The sequence below is a fragment of the Tyto alba genome, unplaced genomic scaffold, assembly GCF_018691265.1.
Source record: "Tyto alba isolate M040663 unplaced genomic scaffold, T.alba_DEE_v4.0 Super-Scaffold_38, whole genome shotgun sequence".
Lineage (NCBI taxonomy): Eukaryota > Metazoa > Chordata > Aves > Strigiformes > Tytonidae > Tyto > Tyto alba.
In genome coordinates, this window is record NW_024881313.1 from 20,792,677 (window position 1) to 20,810,892 (window position 18,216).

An 18,216-nucleotide genomic window follows, 5' to 3' on the forward strand; every position below is an offset into this window, starting at 1 on the left:
CTAATAACAATAACAGTACATGTTTGAAGTGGTACCCATAACTCAATAGCTGTTTTCCAAGTACAAATAGAAGGAACTGCCCCTGACTTCCCAGACCATGGCACTCTAAGACAACCAACCAAACAGTTTGGGGGAATGGCACAACAGAATGGATGACTGCAGAAATCAACAGTTTTCATTACAGTCAGCTTGGAAAACAAGCATGGTGAGAGGAAACTTAAAAGTGGAATTGAAAGAAAATTTTTCATAAGCAAGACCAGAGACAGGTTTTGTATGGAGTAAGACATGGAGGTGATTCAAAGGATTGCCAAAAAGGCAGAAAGCAGTGGGAATATTAGGAGAATGGTGTAAGTTTGTGAAGCCAAATGAGCAGTGCTTCTGGTGTTTCTTAATCCTAGGGCTTCTGAATCACTCTTTTGCCTGCAGTAGTGAGTAGAACAGCACTTATTTTATGCAAGAGGCTGCAGAAGAATCAGTGCTTATCACCATGTTTGTACTTGCTGTGATATTCCAGATTGTCCAAAGTAGAAATCATACTTGAGCACAAGCAGTTCTACAGATGTTGAATAATTTATTGAGATATTTTTTTCCATAAAGGTTACAGTGTTGTTAAAAGACTTTCAGTCACTTATTTGGAAGCCCTGCTGACAAGTTGCTTGTGTGACAGACAGCCCTCTTTAGGAGCAGCCTCCCGGTATCAAGTTTAGTAAATGGATGGTTTAGTAAATGTAATACTTTAGTATGATGAGTGTTGCATTCAGACCAAGATTAAAATATTGCAAGGTCATTTAGCACCCATCTGTTACACTTTTGTCTGTCTGATTCAGTTGCACACAACAGTGCAAAACCCCTCTCCAAGCTAATGAATCAGAATTTCAGAATGTGTTTATTAGCTAGACCTCACAAGGGTTTGTGGCATGTCTCAACTTGAACCTTTTTAAAAAAAATTACAGTGTTTAAAATGTATTCAATTAGTACTTTTTGTCTGTAAAGCAACTGTGATAATTTTATCAGAAAATAAAAGAAAAATTGATTATAAATGTAATTAGGAACTTAAGAATGTCCAGACTGCATTACAAAAAAAAAAAAAAAAAAAAAAAAAAAGGATATTAATTCTGTTTATTGAGCTAGAATTAGTAAAACATTGGGAAATGTCTGTTAATTGAGATGATGAGAGTATGTGGTTGTGGGAAAGAGACATCTAACATCTTACTCCAACTTGGGCTGTGGAAAATGAAGAACACATAACACAGAAAAAGCAAATACTCAATTGCCATCTGTGAAATGGAATGGAAAAGACATAAGTTACTGTGCTAATAAGTGTGCCATTTGTGCAGCTTCCACAGATGACAGTGCAGCAGAGAAGAAAGGTGGAACGCTTCATGCCGGCTTAATTGTCGGCATTCTAGTCCTGGTCCTCATTGTGGCTGCAGCCATCCTCGTGACCGTCTATATGTATCATCATCCAACGTCAGCAGCTAGTCTCTTCTTTATAGAGGTAAGACAAAAAATAACATGTGTCACTAGTCCTGTCATTTGGCTAGGCTAATTGGCATCCCCTGAATAGAACTTTCTTAACTAAATCTGTAAAGTATTTTTGTGTTTGTAGTGTAAGCTTTGAAGAAATAGATCTTCCCTAGCAGGTGATGCTGTTTTGTTCCTAGCATGTTTGTCACTGAGCTTCTTCTTTAACTGCCATTGCTATTACTTTTTTTTGGTTTTTACACAGGATATATATCTAAAACATGGATCTCAGATACCACTCCACCTCACTTTCCTATCCTTCCTTTTCCTCACAACAGCATTTTTCCATTACCTTTCATGTGCACTGGCATTTTATTTCGGCACATATATTTTTCTATTACTTTCCTGTGGAAAAATAAAATGTATGCATTCTTAATCCTCAAGAAGAGCCGATTTAAAGTAAGTTTTTAGCTGGAAAATTGTGTTATCTGTTCCATATATTCATTTGTAGAAATCTTTTAACACTTTGCCTCAGAGTGTGGGAAAGATTCTTTTCACCTAATTTTAACATCTAAATCTAATATCATCTCCCTTTGCTCTTTTTATTAGTGTAGAAAGACACGGACTCTTTTAGACCATGATTCATCTGACCTACTTGAGACATCTCTTTTAGGATTAGATAAATTACCATTTTTCTCCCTCAAATACAGTTAGTCACCTTAGGTGCAGACATCTACATTGCAGATGCTGACATTTATTCAGTTCAACTCCACTGAACGTGACACTATGAGAAAGGAACATTTTCTCATATAGGTGTTGGATTCTACAAAAAACTATGAATATCTACATGTACTTGTGGTTTTTTCAACTCAGCAATGTTCCTCTACCTTATGATAAGTATGGAGTTGCTAAACATGAAAGAAAATTCCATCTGTTCATAAACGCAACTTGCAGTGTTCTCTTAGTTTTAAGAGCCTGGACACTTTCTAATCAGCAATAGTGAAGACACAGAACCACTGAAAGTGTCATTAGAGACGTACCTAGGGATTGCTTAGGTAAAAGCCTGGACTAGGAAGATATAGACATTCATTCTTAGTGACAGCAATGTGAATTGAAGTGAGACATGAACAGAATGATTCATCTTTAAAACAATCTTATAATAAATACACTTCTTAGATGCAATAGTAGTGACAGAAATCAAAATGAATTGTTTATCAGTATTCCAGGCTCAAGCGATGTAACTGTGTTAACCGTCGGGGAACGGCATCCACGTAATAAAATCAATAGTTTTCTTTCATGTCTATGTGACATTTCAAGCAAGTTCTCTATTGATGTAGACAAAAAAACCTCCACTGAAGTCCTTGTACAAAAGAGAAGGATTTGTCCTTTTCTTTTTTTCACACACAGATTGAATTACTATTCTTTCACGCTCGTAAAAACAAGTTTCTTATCTGTTATGATGTGACTGAAAAGGCTAAGTAACTAGCAACACCATTTTTTTAAGGAGAGGAGAATACCAAATTGAAACACACATTTATTTATTTATTTTTGTTCTCAGTATAGTAATGGCATGTTAATTTATTTCATTCATTGATGTCATACTCATCATGCAAATAGTGGTGCTTTAATCACTTCTGTTAAACCCATTCCACTGAATTTAATCTTCAGGTGGCATTAATCTATCTATGCAGTCAAAGCTAAAATGTCTTTTAGCAAGGAATGTAGGCTTTTAGAAAAAAATAGGAAAGCATAATCTTTCTGTTTAAAATAAAGGAGAAATAACTGAATAAGGACAGGAGGAAGTAAATCAGTCAAAATAAAATTTTTGCAAAACACAGTATAAACTACATCCTCTTTTGGTTTCTAGGAAAATCATAATACTTGTGAATAATCAACTATTTAGCAAGAATTATAAAAAGTTCTAGCCATAAAGGGGTGGCCTTTCCCCATTAGTGGTAAAACCACTGATGCAGTGGTAAAACCACAAGGAGTGGAGAAAGGGCTTACTCTGTTTCAGAACATTTCCACAAATACCAAAACTTTAAAGCCATTGTTGGTATCATAAGTACTGAAGGACAGGATAAGGTAATCCATTCTGGAAGTGAAATTGCTTTTGATAACTGAATCATTTAATTTCCAAAGGAAAACAAAATTTTACCAATTCAAGAAATAAAGAGTTGAATATATTATCCTTATATTCATATCATTCTTATATAGGATGTACAAATTTCCAATAGAGAGGGGAATGTATCTCCTCAGACTTGTATTTTGAAACTTAAATACAAAAAATAATGAGTCATAGCTGCTATAAATAGGTCATTGCTACAAAAAATCATTCCTTATTGTATCTATGCAATTGAAAACTATTTGAGTAAGCTGTTACAGATAACATGGTACCCCACATAACCCAGAAGACAAGCTGCATTATTTATGAGAAATGAATGAAAGATGGATCTGATGTTACCATTCTGAGGAAGGAGCTTTAAGAGGATTGCCACGGGCTTGGTCATGAAATGAGAACAAGCACATAAATATTTCAGAAAATAATATCGTTTTGCATGAGTGCCTTGATTAATAAAGCATGTTGCACAGTTAAAACAAGATATGACAGATGGACAGGCAGCTCCCTCATGCAGTTGTCTAAAAAATTAGTAGTAGACTGTAATCTGCCATCCAGTCTTCTAGCCAAATCAAGATCTACATCAGTTTATCATCAGTAATTAATATAAATCTAACACTGGGCAAAATAAAGAATGAGGACGTGCCCTATTTGTGTTTGCTTTTACAGAAGCTACTTTACAGAGTCATCGTATTGACATTAAACATAGCATTCATTCAGAACTGTAACATGACTAATAGAGAAACTTCTTTTTACATCTAAGATTCTATGATGCTGTCATGATTTTGTAGGTGTAACATCATTTTCAGTCAGATTCTGCTGGGTTTTTTTAGGTTGAGGGCTATGTAAGAAATTTTGAATGGATTTGGTTTATAGTTACGACTGGTTACTGAATAAAGAAAAGTATAATAAACTGATCCCATATCTGAGGTTTTAAGTCTCTTTCTCTCTTGCGTTCTCTGTAGATACCACCCACTATTTACTTACCACCTCACTCAGGTTTTCACATAGTTCATCTTGAATCCCACTCATGATGCCCCTCATGTTTGTCATGTAGTCCCTTTCCTCAGTGAATTCCCCCAGATAAGGATAAATACACCCACAATTTGACTGCACTGTTTAACATTGTACCTTGTGAGCATCATCAAATGGCATCCTGAGTGCACTAGTTGCTTTAAATAAGAGATACTCAAAAGCCAAGAAAAATGCCATTTATTCCAAAAGAAACTCTTGTCTTATAACAGAGTAACATGATTTTTTTACCCCTAAAATCTGAAGAAAACATTTCCTCTGGTGGTTTTGTAGATAGCTGTTGAACACAATGCATATGTGCAGCCCCACCTGGAACAAAAATAGCTATTTTGAACAAACAGCTTGAGAAGTCCTGAATGTCAATGCTATTCAATTTGTCCATGATAGTGCATCATTTTAAAAGAATACCATCCAAATAGTTCAATATGTTTTTTAAAAAGTTCACCTTTTCGTTAAATGTATAGAAGTTTCAAATCAAAATGAAATGTTTTCTTGTTTCTTCCAGCCCCTACACTATTCAACATGTGTTTCATTGTTTAAGCTGGACACTTCTCTGGTGACCTAAAGACAGAATGAATTATCAACTTTTAAAGTTAAGGGAGTTCCAGTCAAAGTTCCAATGGACGCAGTCTCATTCTAAAAGCTGAGAGTAAATGTTGTCTAAAGATTGGCTTGCAGAGTGACAGAAGACATGTATGCTTTGGTCTTTTATTTATTTATGGTCATCCCTGTGGTATTTTGTCTCCCTTGAATTTGATTTTGTTGCCAGTAATTTCCCCTTTTGAATGAAGTTGCATACTTACTCTTACCTTGAGGAATCTTACGTCTCTTGAGTATACTTTGAACTTATTTGCACTATTTTTGAAAAGTAGTATACATGTCAAATAGTGCTCTTCATGTCTTTTTCAACAAAGCAGAATATTATTTTGGAAATCTAGCTATAACACACATAGCTACGCACTAGCTATACCACAATTAAAAAGTAATTAATTTATTCACTAACCTATGTAGGGTGTTTGCATTCAGGATTAGAGGTTTGGGGGCCAAGAAGCCAAGTATGATGCCTGAATTGTAGTGGGTTGCGTGCTTGTGATATATATCATACCAAAAGTGATGCAAATATCTGGAGCTGAATGTAAATAGGGGTGAAGAAATTCCCAGCTGAGTCAGATGGATTTGCTCAAATTTCAATGAGTTGTAGGCCAAATAGCAGTTTTATTAGTATTTTAGATTTTACTTCTTCCCTTTGTTTTCTTCATGTTCTTTTCTTCTGATATTTTTAACCTTTGTTGATTTGCATTTGTTTGTGAACTTTGGCACTGAGAGCAATTAATGTCCAGGGAAAGTTTAGCAAATTGAAAAGCAAGGTATAAGGCATATTGTCTTTTATTCAGATGTCTTTTGCCTTTTTGCAACCAGTTATCTGTGGACAGAAGAGTTGCACATGACAGAAGAAGTTTTCATTTGCGTGCTTTTGTGTTTTTCTTACCTTTCGTACTTAAATATTGGTCCAAAGTCCTTTTAATGTTTGAAACTTATGTCAGCTGTCATCCCATTACTCTGCCTTTGGGGAAACAAAGATAACATGATCTGGCCACAGCTGAGATGACAGCAGAGGCCAATATGAGAGCAGGGGGTCAGACATTGATATGTCTTTTCTCAGCTGGACACAGAGATGCCGTTGCCAAATGTGCTTATGTAAGGCTCGACAACAGCAGAATAAAATTCTTCTGTGGCGGTGCTCTGTGGGTAAGGGATTTTGAGGAATCTAAACTAACATTGCAAATTAGGACCACGTTAACCTCAGGCAGAGCCCTTCTCTTGTATTCATTTTATAGGTACAAAATCAAATCCAATTTATTAACACATGTAGACTCTGAAGCAGTAGTGATATGAGTGAATTCACAGCTTGTGTATTTCTTCATAGTGGCTGTGCATGTCTTAATAGCAGTTAATATGTCACACACCAAAGAGCAGTGTGGATGTTTGTGGTTAGAAATTATCATTCTTTTGAGTTAAGATCCCATTGCCTTCATATTCCCACACTCTTTGGAGGTTTTCCAGAGCTTTATTGTGCTGATTCAGCTGCTTAAAAACATGCATGTGCACTCATGCATATATCTATGCCTTTTTTTAGTTATTTTATTTACTTCATTTTGGATGTTTAAGATGAATAATTTCACAAATCTATTTTTTCAAATGGCCACACAGAGAGTTGAACTGATGCTATGGAGCCAGGAGGTGACCTTCGGGAGAAAGAGAGGGAGGAAGGAATGAGCAGCTGCACATCCTCAGCAAATAAAATAATAGTGTGTGATCAGAGCCTGGGGGATGCACCTTGATTCTTCCTGATTTAACTTGAACTATGTCTTTACTAGTAAATTAAATAAACCTGGGACTGTTTTTTAGCATAAAGACTAGCCAGAATGGAAGGGTCTGCATTCCTGTTGTTTAACTCTGTCAGCCTCACAGTAAGGTGATGGTATGCAGATTGTGGATAGTTCCCGAATCCTGAGCCCTAGCTGGGGTGGTCTGAGAAAGCACTAATTGTTGCGTATTTTTTTCTAACAATTGAGCTGTATAGTGGATTGTGTTGCAGTATCTGGAAACATTCACTGGCATGCAAATCTAGCAGTAGATTTTCTTTGGATTTTGACCTTCTTCCCATCTCTTGTCTTATTAGAGGAAGGAAATAGAAGGAGAGAATAGTCAAAAAAAAGCTGAAGACAGTTTTTCATGCTCAGAGAATTAATGGGCATTTCTAGCTCCCTGTTATACATCTCTGCTCGTAGCAGTGCAACACAAATAAGAGACATAATTTAACAGCCAGCCCTGTTCTACATGCACCATTTCCAGGTTTTTTGCATTAATGTCACAGATGCAGTGTATGTCTTCAAACAAATGAGAAGTAAATAGCAGATAGAGTAAAAAAAGAAAGAAGGAATTTTTTTAAAAAGAGTCCCATCCTCAGCTGGCTTAGACAGGTGATGAATCTCACACAAGTCTGCTGATTTCTTTAGGGATATGGCCTGTTATTATTATTATATATGCATTTTACAGAGGATTATGCTTTTAGTTTGAAAAAGGCTTGACATGGTCATCAATTTGGTTTTGTCCAGAAGTCTGGGCTGGATTGTGTTTCACGAAGATGATGATGAAAAAGAAGAGAACAAGTATCATTTTTATCTTCTTTCAAACTCCTGCCAGCATCCTAGCATTTGGAGTATTGTCATTGATCTCGCTGTCATTGCCTTGTACTGATAGTAAAGTTATTTTTTCCAAAGCTTATCCAGCTCAGCAGGAACCAGCAGCTCAGCAAGGGAAACCTAAATCAGCCACAAGGGAGAAGCTCTAAAAAATAATCAACACTGACGATAAAAGTCAAAGCTGGGGAGGAAGAAGGCATTCTGTTTCTCGTCTGTCAGCAGCCAGCTACTTAGATGAATTGAAGACTACAGAAACATTGTTATAACAAGAAGTGGTTTAAGTCACAAAGAGATACTTTAAAGAAGCACTTCCATCAAAGAGAAAAATAAATGGAGCTGGTAAATGTTCCTACTGAATTTTAAGTCTAAAGCAATCTTTATTTCAGAACAGTTTCTTCAAAATATTAAATTAAAATGGTGTCAGGCAATTGATCTTTTCTTATTCCTGGAAATACATATCAGAAGTACAGTTTCAGATATTTGAAGCCTCATGAATTTCTAACTGTGATTTGCCAAATAAATTTGGTGTTTCTAGGAGAGATTGAAGACCGATGCACAAATTATAACTGAATAAACAACATTTCAGGTAACTTCAAGCACAAAAACACGTTATGGACAAGGTAACTGGTAACAAAAAGATCTTTCCTCATCATGACAAAACAGAAGGCCTGGATAGATCAGCAGTGGACAAGTGTACTTAGACTAATGGATCTTGATGGTATCAGATTAACAGATGGACGTTTAGTCATAGACCTTACTGTAGGTTTTTTTCCCTTTTCTTAATCCATTTGAATAAGTCATTACAATTTTCATGGGGTTTTGACAATTGATCTATAATTTAGATAGCTCTGTATTTACATATTTCCAGTTAAGAGACTTAAATAGGCCTTGTTGGCAAAGTGTGGTTAAGGAGTACAGCTTTTAAACAGATTTAAATGTCTTTATGCCCTTGAATTAGACAAAGAACTTGACATCAGTAGAAATGTAAGATGCAGCCTTCAGTAGAAACAGTGAAACAGTCCTCTGAAAGTTTGAAAGATTTGAAAAACAGAGAAATAATCAATAGATAGAGAAGATAAAGTTGCATCAGAGCATTCAGCCTAAGAAGTATTCAGTAACTTCAGCCTTTGTGTAGTTTAGTGGGAAATTAAGTTTGCTAGGGAGCTCTGGAGAGTCTTTAAAGACTTTGAAAGACTGACCTACTCATGCTAATTCATGTATTTGAACTCACGTAAACTCAGTTTGGAATCTGTGTGTGTCTTGGTGAAATCCACTGTTCAAGTTTACTGCTGAATAGGAATGAAGAGTTGATCCATGCACAGGCACTCTGGGATTTTACACTGGTTGAAATATATGAAGGAACTTTTGATAATCTTTTAGAAAATTTTCAGAATGAAACGTGCATGTGGCAGGGTTAGGAAGATAACAGAGGGGCAGATTTTTCATTATGTTTTCTGTTCACTGCTCTTTTGACATTGCTCATTCAATTTTTCTGTACTGAATGAATGAGAGGGTGAGAAAGGGATGGGGATAATAGAGGATAGGATGTAGGAATATCAGATATGTAATACATGTTGCCAAGTTCTTTCTGCCCATTACTGATAGAAACTTGTCTTCACGCATATGTACGAAAGGAAATGTAAAAACTTAGAATTACTTCAGCTAACAAAATATACCTTATTACAATTGTTTTAAATTATTTTTTTTAATTAATTACCATCTCAGGTGTAGTGTTAACTGGAGTAAATTTTAGAGATAGTATATAATGTCAGAACCAGAATCTCTCAGGAGCAGGTTATCCATCTTCAGATACTAATATTTATACAACTGTCTGTCCTCCTGTAATTGATCTTGCATATTGCTTATCCCTTACGATTTATTTTCCTATGGCATGTACAAAGTAGATTTCATTTCTTGTTTATGCGTACTCAGTTTATTCTTTTCAAATACTTTTAAAATCCATTTAAAAATCTTGAACTGAATTTGTACCAGCTCCTTCACTGGAAATCTGAATTGATCACTTCCTTTGTCTTCAATATAATATTGATTTGAGACACTGATGGTTTTCTAGTCTGTAAATCAGTGTAGAAATACATAATTATTACTGAATTTTACCTCTTTACTAAATTTTAGCAGACTGTTCTGTTCTTATAGTTGTACCATTGATGATCTGGTGGCTCATAATAGGTAGGAGCCTTGCTGATGGTAGAAAATTAATGGCTTCACTTTAAATGATCTCTGGGCGGTTAACACAGGCCTGTAACATAAAAACTGATGGGTCCTTTTCCCTTTCCTCCCTTTCAATATGATCAAGTTTACTAGAAATTTCTATGTAAAATTCCTCCAATAATTTTAAACACATACAGAAAGCACTGATCTATCTGAAACTCTCCTGTTGTTTTCAACTTGAGCCACTTTTTTCTCTTTTGCTTAAAAAAGTTACTGTTCAGTATGAAATAAGATGGTGTAAAGCTAGCAACGTCAAAAAAAAATCCTAGACTGTGGCACTGGAAACCATATTCAAATCATACCAGCTAAATTTTGTTTAGACAATATTCAATTGAGTGCACTCAGATATGTATCAAACCTATCAAACCTTTTTTTGTTTGTTTGGTTTAAATCATGTCTTAATGAGATTGTACCATTTAGACAGATAAAAGAGGCCCTATAAGGCTCAAAATTCTCTCACATTGAAAGATGTCAAAAGAAGAAACTGGTCAACGAGAATATACTTGGAGACCTTTGCGTTCAACAACAGTGAGAAGATACTCCAGTCTCCACCCTTTAGTATTCACAGGTGGAATCCCCTCTTTTTTTCCTCAGACGTAAGACAGATAATGTCCATTCCGCCTCTACTGCAAGATTTACATAAAGACACTTATTCTAGCTGTAGTATTGCTGTAGGAAGTCAAATATACTGCACAGCCAGATGTATAGACAGGCATGATGTAAGAAACATGAAAGGTAGATCTCACTTTCCATGGATTATCCACCTGCTAGCTTCTTACATTTTATTTTATTGATCTTCAGTAGGAACTAACTTTTTTTTAGTGTGTATCATAAATTATTCTTCTGCATCCTGGTTATGTAAGGTCACAAGTGCTTTTCCCTCATCCTTATTTACTTAAAATAATGCACCCAAAGAAGCTTCAGTCCTACAAAAATAATCCTAGTCCTGCTTTCCTGCTTTGTAATACACTGCAAAAAACCCAGGAGTTACAACTCTCCAGGCACAGCTCAGAGGATTTTTTTGTAAGAGTTTTAATTACCAAGAAAGAAGCAAAGTTTTTCCTGTTAAATTGGATGACAAAACTAAGGAATTAGTTAAAATAACCAGCTTGCTTTCTCTCTTTTTTTATTGTTGTTTGGGGTTTTGGACGTTGTTTTTTTTTTTTTTCTGGGGGGAGTGGGGGGTGGGGGGGTGGGGCAGGGCAGGAGTAGGTTTTTTTGTATCTTCTCATTACTCCACAGAGAAGAAAAGGGAATAATTTATTAGACATTTCCTGAGCAGCTTCAGTAACTCAAGGAGCTTTGTACCTCCTGATACCAAGTTACTTTTTGTTTTATCAGTTAAAACTGTAATGTCTCTACAGCTTTTGGGGGGTCAATACACAAGTCAATGAATTGATAGCTTGTCAGTGCTCTCTTTTAAGACCGGCAACCACTTGCATTACCCACATGCACACAAAGAAGTTGAAATTAAACAGACTGTCACTAGGAATAGAAAATTTCACCTCAGGCATGAAGAGAAACCACAGAAAGGTGTAATTGTAATATTTGGAGATGACCTTCAGATCTGTTGATTTATTTCTGGAACAACAGCTGATGTTTATGTTCTATCATGTGGTATCATTAGAACTGATACACATCTGTTCCATACTTTATCATCTGAAAAGGTAAATCAAAAAAAGTAGCCCAAAATGGCAGATTTAGTTTCTAACAGCAATGTAGCAAGGAAGTAGTAACTAATCATGGGAACATCTTAAAATGAAGTCAGGAAGCAACTTAATAGATTAAAACTCAGCTCATCCTTATATGCTGCCATTTGAGACTGTTTCTAATTATTTTTTCCCAGTAGTTTTCCAATGGTTTTTCGTTTTCTCTTTTCATTAGAGACTACTCAGTCAAATTCTTTTCTCATTTATACCAATGTAAATCTGGAATAAGTCCTTTACATTTAATTGAATTATTCTTGATTTCCTTTAGTGAGTCTGAGAACAGAATATGACCCTTTTTCTTCAGCAGTAACCAAACTGTCCATCTTAATTTTGAAACCACACTGAATCAAGCTTAGGTAGAAAAAAGTCTCCAAAGTTTGAACAGAGTAATTTTTCTTATTAGGAAAAGACATCCATTAAAGAAGACAGTGTTGTGTCTTCTTACTTGGTAGGAGGATGTTGCATTGAAAGGCCTGAGATTTTAAATTACTTGCCAAACAGAATTTAACTCTGGATGCCTCAAAAGTAACTTGATCTTGCAATGGGAGAAAAAGAAATCGGTTGCTTTTATATTGTATTTTCCTAATGGCTATCACTGAGGAAGTCTTTGTGCTGGACCTGCAGACAGCTGTGTGGTTTGTTGGTAACAAGATTCAGTGGCCCCCCAAGATTTCTTTAGTGACTGCTGCCCAGCATAATGTCACAGCTGTGGCTGTTCTTTGGTCCCCAGAACTGCCCCTCAGAAGCATGAAATATTGCTAGTGTCCAGAAGGCAATGAAAATGGGGTATTATGGGTAGAGGAAATCAAATGCAATGTTAATTTTCAGAAGAAAGATCATAAAGTAAAATTGTTTAGATTTTGAACTGTCAATGAAAATACAGGATGTAACTTATCTTCACTGTTTCTCCTCTTGTTTTCCTGCAATATTTCTATGTAGGTTGCTATATCTTCCAGCCCTCCTTCCAAGCAGATTGCAACTGTTGTCAGTAAAAAAAAAAAAAAGAAATATGTATCAGCATATTTGGCAGATAAAATTTTCAATAGGGAATAATCATTATAGGAGAGCTTTTTCTGTTGATTTAAGAAATAGTTTCCCTACTTTCCTGAAAACTATGCCCTTTGAGAGAATCTCAGCTTAGTCACCCAAAGTCTGAGCCTTCCCAGTCATGAATTAGTTTGAAAATACAGGATCTGTAAAGTAGTTTTCCTTCCCAGAGGCACCACACTCATACAGGGATTGTTTCATCTGCCCTAGACAAGATCTATTTCTTTTCTCTGTTTATCAGCTGGCTTTAAAGCAGGCACCAAAGATCCTAATGGAAATTGGTTAAGACCTCTTAAGACCCTTGTATCCAAAGGTCGTAAGAGTTTAAATGAAATGGTTTCTTCTATTTGAACTATCAAAGCAAACTACTCAATTAGAAATTATGTCACTTAAAATAGAAAGTCATTATTTTGGCAGTTTTGCATAAGCATGCCAGAATTTTGTTCGAAATAATTTTTAAATGTACAGTTTCTGTGGACTCTTCTACACATTCTCCCATGGAGTAGAGTATGTTAGCAAATTCCAATACAGAACTAGGAAGGGAGAACGGTGGACAGATCTTTTAGAAGATGATGGATCAGCGGGTCTTTGTATGACAAAATTCACAGATACATTGATCAACAGTTTTAGACAGGACCTTTTTTGTCATCTTCATTGCTAGGACTAGTGGCAATTATTTAGGTCCTTGAGAACAACCATCACCCACAAATTTAGAAAGAGGGATCAATTCCTCTGACTTTGCTGCTGAACTATGCTTTTCCATTCCTCTAACAGCTACACAGAATGGGTTTTAGCATGAGAGAGGACAAAATTACAGGCATTGTTAAAGTATTTTATTATTCATTTATTGTTGTATCCTTCATATTCTGAAAGTTGATTTTCTTGTTGTTGCTGTTACAGCGACGTCCAAGCAGATGGCCAGCAATGAAATTCAGAAGAGGATCTGGACATCCTGCCTATGCTGAAGTGGAACCAGTTGGAGAAAAAGAAGGGTTCATCGTATCAGAGCAGTGCTAAAATTTCTAGGACAGAACACCAGTACTGGCCTACAGGTGTAAGACATTTACTTTGCCTCTCTTTAAAGAAAAGGAGCCCTAAGCTGCTGTAGCCTGATAGAAAGAAGATTTTGGATAAGCTTTGTCCAAGAAGAAAAACTATCTAAGATACCAGATTACCACTGCACAGTAGTTTTTGTTAGTGGACGGAGACACAATGGTTCATGCAGAACACTTGTCAGTGGACACCTACGGTATCAGAACTATGGCACAAGTGCCATGTTATTGGCTTTAGGTATGGGGATGCACAGTAATCAAAATTATAATAAAGCTTTGGCGCACAAGGGTATTACCCTTTGCTTCAAGTGTTCTTCTCTGGTATCTCAAAGACTGAGTGACAAATCTGTTCCCTTTCAGTGCAAACAGCACCAATCAGTGTTCATAGGTGATTGAGAATAGTATCGTGATGCAGATAAAGAAGAGGAAAAAAGGAATTTTCCAATACTTCTACAAGTGGATGTGAAATATGGTCACTTTTCCATGCTAAATTAACCTACCCACATAACTGAGTGAGTCACAATGTACATGCTTTCCAAGAGTAGTACAGTGTCTCTTGTATGTTGCTGATACTGTCCTTCTAAACAACTCATGATACACAAATTGGCAAGAAGTGAGGGCAACGGAGAATTTTCACAATGGTGAAATTATTTTATTTCATGGGAGTTCACAATGAAATTCGGCTGATTTTCAGTTTCAGTGTTCACTAAAAATTAATTATCAGCTTTGTTTCAAGAGATATCTTTCATTCTGAGCAGTAGGCTGAAGTAAAGGCAACAGATCCTTTTAGCTGCCAGAGATCTTATGGACCATTTCTTAGGCAATGTGATACGAAAATAAGATTTTAAACAAATGGTTTTCTATCCTTTGCCATTTCATTGTGAGTCCTTACTGAGAAGCACCACAAACTTCAATGCACCCCTTCCAGAGATTCAGATACAAGTGTTATTGAACCCTGCTGATTCATACAGTGATTTTGTTTAATGCACATAGTAGTTGCATAAATATATATATAAATATATTTTTTTTTATAGCTAACACAAGGCGGGCTCTTGTGACTGTTAAGACTGCATTTTTGTCATCCAGACAAAAGAAATGGATTGCATTACTGCATATTTCCACTGAGTTGTAAAATAATCCTTAATATTAGAATATTTTTATGTTGTGTAGGGAAGGTGGTTCATGTAGTTGCAGTGACATAACCTTTCTGCCTATTGGAACCACTCTTTCTTTAATATCGACCCTTTCCCTCCCTGTATAGGGAAAGACAAGACTATAAACTCACACCATCAAAAACAGTTACTCTTTTCATGGAAGAGATTAATATACACTGAGATCCAGATCTTTAGTGAGGAGTGGGAACCTAAATACTTCAATTATCTGGGCCTGAGCTATTATAAAATTAAATTCAGGTATTGTACGTACATTTCATCGTAGTCATTGACTATCAAATTTTTTACATACTGTAGAAGTCACTTGAATCATTTTAAAGTGAGGTATACAACATTTGCAGTTTTGGATCTCAAGCAGTTAAAAGAAGTTGTAGATACCACCTTGATAGTACAGTTACTTACATTTCTTGTTGATGCTTGTATGGTCTAAATTTGATTATTTAATGCTGTTAAAAAAAAAAAAAAAAAAAACCAAACAAAACAAAAACAAAAAAATACCCCAAACATGATTTTTACTTGTTGTTTTGTTCAGTAAATAATACATTACTGTATTTTCTGTATTCTTTTATTTTGTGTAACACACTTTTATTTTCATCTGTGTTAAATCATCTAGTGTGGGGTTGAAACTGTTCGAAACTTAACTGGTATTAATCTGAGGGTACTAACAAACACATTGTCTTAAAGCCTGGTAAAAAGCCTGTGGCAAGTATTCATTTCAATTTGTGTGGGTCTGATGAGCCCCATTTCTAATAGGGTGGGATTAAATTGCAGGCTGTTAATTCTGATAGCAATAACCAAATGTATGCACATATATATCTGGTGACACTCATTTTTATTAAATAAAAAAGTATCAGTGCACATCACTTAGACATGCATTTGGTGTGCAGTACTCATCATTAGTTTTTCTGGGAATCTTGGAAGTCATCAGCTAGGGTTCATTGGCCAAATTTAGCAACTGTAGAGCTTCTATTTGAAGCATGCTGGAATCCTGTTTGAAATAATTTCTATTTCAGAGCACATCTTGGCAAATTATACTAAGAAATTTACAAAAATCTACACGGCACTACAATAAATCCAAGGGATATTTCATATGAGTAAAGAAGATTTATATTATTATGGGTCTGCACTTGGGCTTATTCCCTCACATTTTTCATATTTTTACCCATGTATGTAACACGTCATGCAATGGAGTTGACAGAATGTTTGTAACATTAGACAAACATGACAACAATTTTAAGATCTGGTATTTTGATTACTTTTGTTTTAAGGCCCTCTTGCACATCGAAAGGATGTTTGTTACTATTTGCAAACTAATTTAAATTTCATACTTCTTCATAAAATAATAGCAATTATTTTTTTCACTCTGTCCATCTTTCATAATTTAGTGGCAGATTTCACTGATCTACGGGGAACATCACAGTGTACTTCTTTTGATTTCTGCCATGATGTTAGATGCTATGGGTTATAACACGGGGAGTTGCTGGGTTTATCAATAAGATTGGCAGGCATGTGCTTATGTCTGATAAGAACTGATATCTGAAGAGAAAACCTCCTGCATACTAATGGATATATAGTGTCTCACTGGTGTCTGCTTTGATATATTCTGTGGTATGTTCTATTTATCCCAGTAGGCAAAGTTAATTAAGTAATCTGTTGCTGTTTTGTAATTCCATCTGGTTTTCTAATTTTTTAATAATTAAAATTGCCACATTAAAAATTATACAAATATTAATCTATAGGTGTGATGAAATATTGAAATTAACTGATAATCCTATTCTTATCATTTTATAAAGCACCAGGTTAATTGATCCAGACCAAAAAAGTGTCATGTAACCACCTCTCAGAGATCCAGTTGAAATGTTATTCAACAACTCATAAAGAAATTTCCATCCAGGTCTCTGAAACAGTGGCATCACTAGCATTCCCACTGGTCCTTCATTTGAAAGTACTTCAGAATATTTCATTTGTTTAAATGCTTACTTACAGAGTCATTTATTCTAACAATTATTTTAACTCTTAAACTTTCCTGTAAATTTGTGTATCTAATGCATGTAATGATTGCAAGATCTCCCAAAATTATCATTTCTTATTATTTTGCATTTTAGTGTTCAGCGTTCCATAACATCTAACACTCTCAGTGATATGCTTCAGCTCATCCTGTTTCAAAGAAAAAAAGGAAAATTTTAACTACAAGGATTCAAAATACATTACTTTTCAAATCTCAGTAAGATGAAACAATAAATCAGATACATATATCAAACAAAGAGATTGTTGAAAAATGACCCTTAGATTGCAGAATTATATTTAGACAAGAAATTATGGAACTGCAGAAGTGGAATTGTAATCTCACTCCCACATGCATGCATATAATGATGCAGTCTGATTTAATTGCCTGCTATGTTTCTCAGAGCACCCTATGACACATTGGACATAAAGAATGCAAGCAGATAGTAGGAAGCAGCTATTCCCTATTTTTCTCCTCTTTGCTCAGACTCTCCAAACCTTGCTTAGAAGACCTTTTTTTTTTTTTTCATAGACTTTTCTTTATTACCCATCATTGTTGTACTTGAGGCATACACACACCTTGATATATTTGTATTCTGAACACTCCTATGCAGGGAGACAATTTTCCAGAAAAGACAAACATGCAGCTGTTCTTCCTTGTCTTATAATTACCTGCGTTGTTCTCAACAGCTTCTGCTGCAAATTACATAGATGTCTTGTAACAACCTCCTTCATTGCACCATTATAATTTAGTTTCAGATCAAGTTCATTTTCTACAAATAATGTGTATGATGGAATTCTGGGGAAAAATATAGTACATCACTGTATTTTGAAAAATTGTGGGAGCCAAATTAAATTTTCACAAGCTGAACAGAATATTTGACTTCACCATTTTTCCTTGGTCAACAGAGTTCAAACCATAAAGCTAACTACACAAGTATCTGAGCCAAATGAATAGTTGAATCACTAGTTTGCCATCCAAATGTGAACAGCAATGGAAAAGGATGTGGTAAACCAGTTTGCCAGTGAGCAGGAAAGAGATTTGCTTTACAGAAGAGTAACAAAGCTTCCAGAGAAAAGCATGAGAATATTTCTATATTCTATTAGAGCACCTCTTGCATAAGCAAAATAAACTGTAAATGACAACATCCATCTTTTCAATTTGTAGAGAATCTCTAAACA

The 18,216-nt window shown here is 35.4% G+C and overlaps 1 protein-coding gene across 1 annotated transcript in view; it reads left to right on the forward strand.

The window, feature by feature from the left end:
• PLXDC2 (plexin domain containing 2) overlaps positions 1-16,267 on the forward strand; it is a 272,142-nt gene extending 255,875 nt beyond the window's left edge. Inside the window, exons 13-14 of the mRNA XM_032991606.2 lie at positions 1,338-1,498; positions 13,707-16,267. Of these exons, the coding sequence (XP_032847497.1) occupies positions 1,338-1,498; positions 13,707-13,823 (278 nt within the window). The 3' untranslated portion in view covers positions 13,824-16,267. The remainder of the gene's footprint in view (positions 1-1,337; positions 1,499-13,706) is intronic.
• Positions 16,268-18,216: the final 1,949 nt, after the last annotated feature.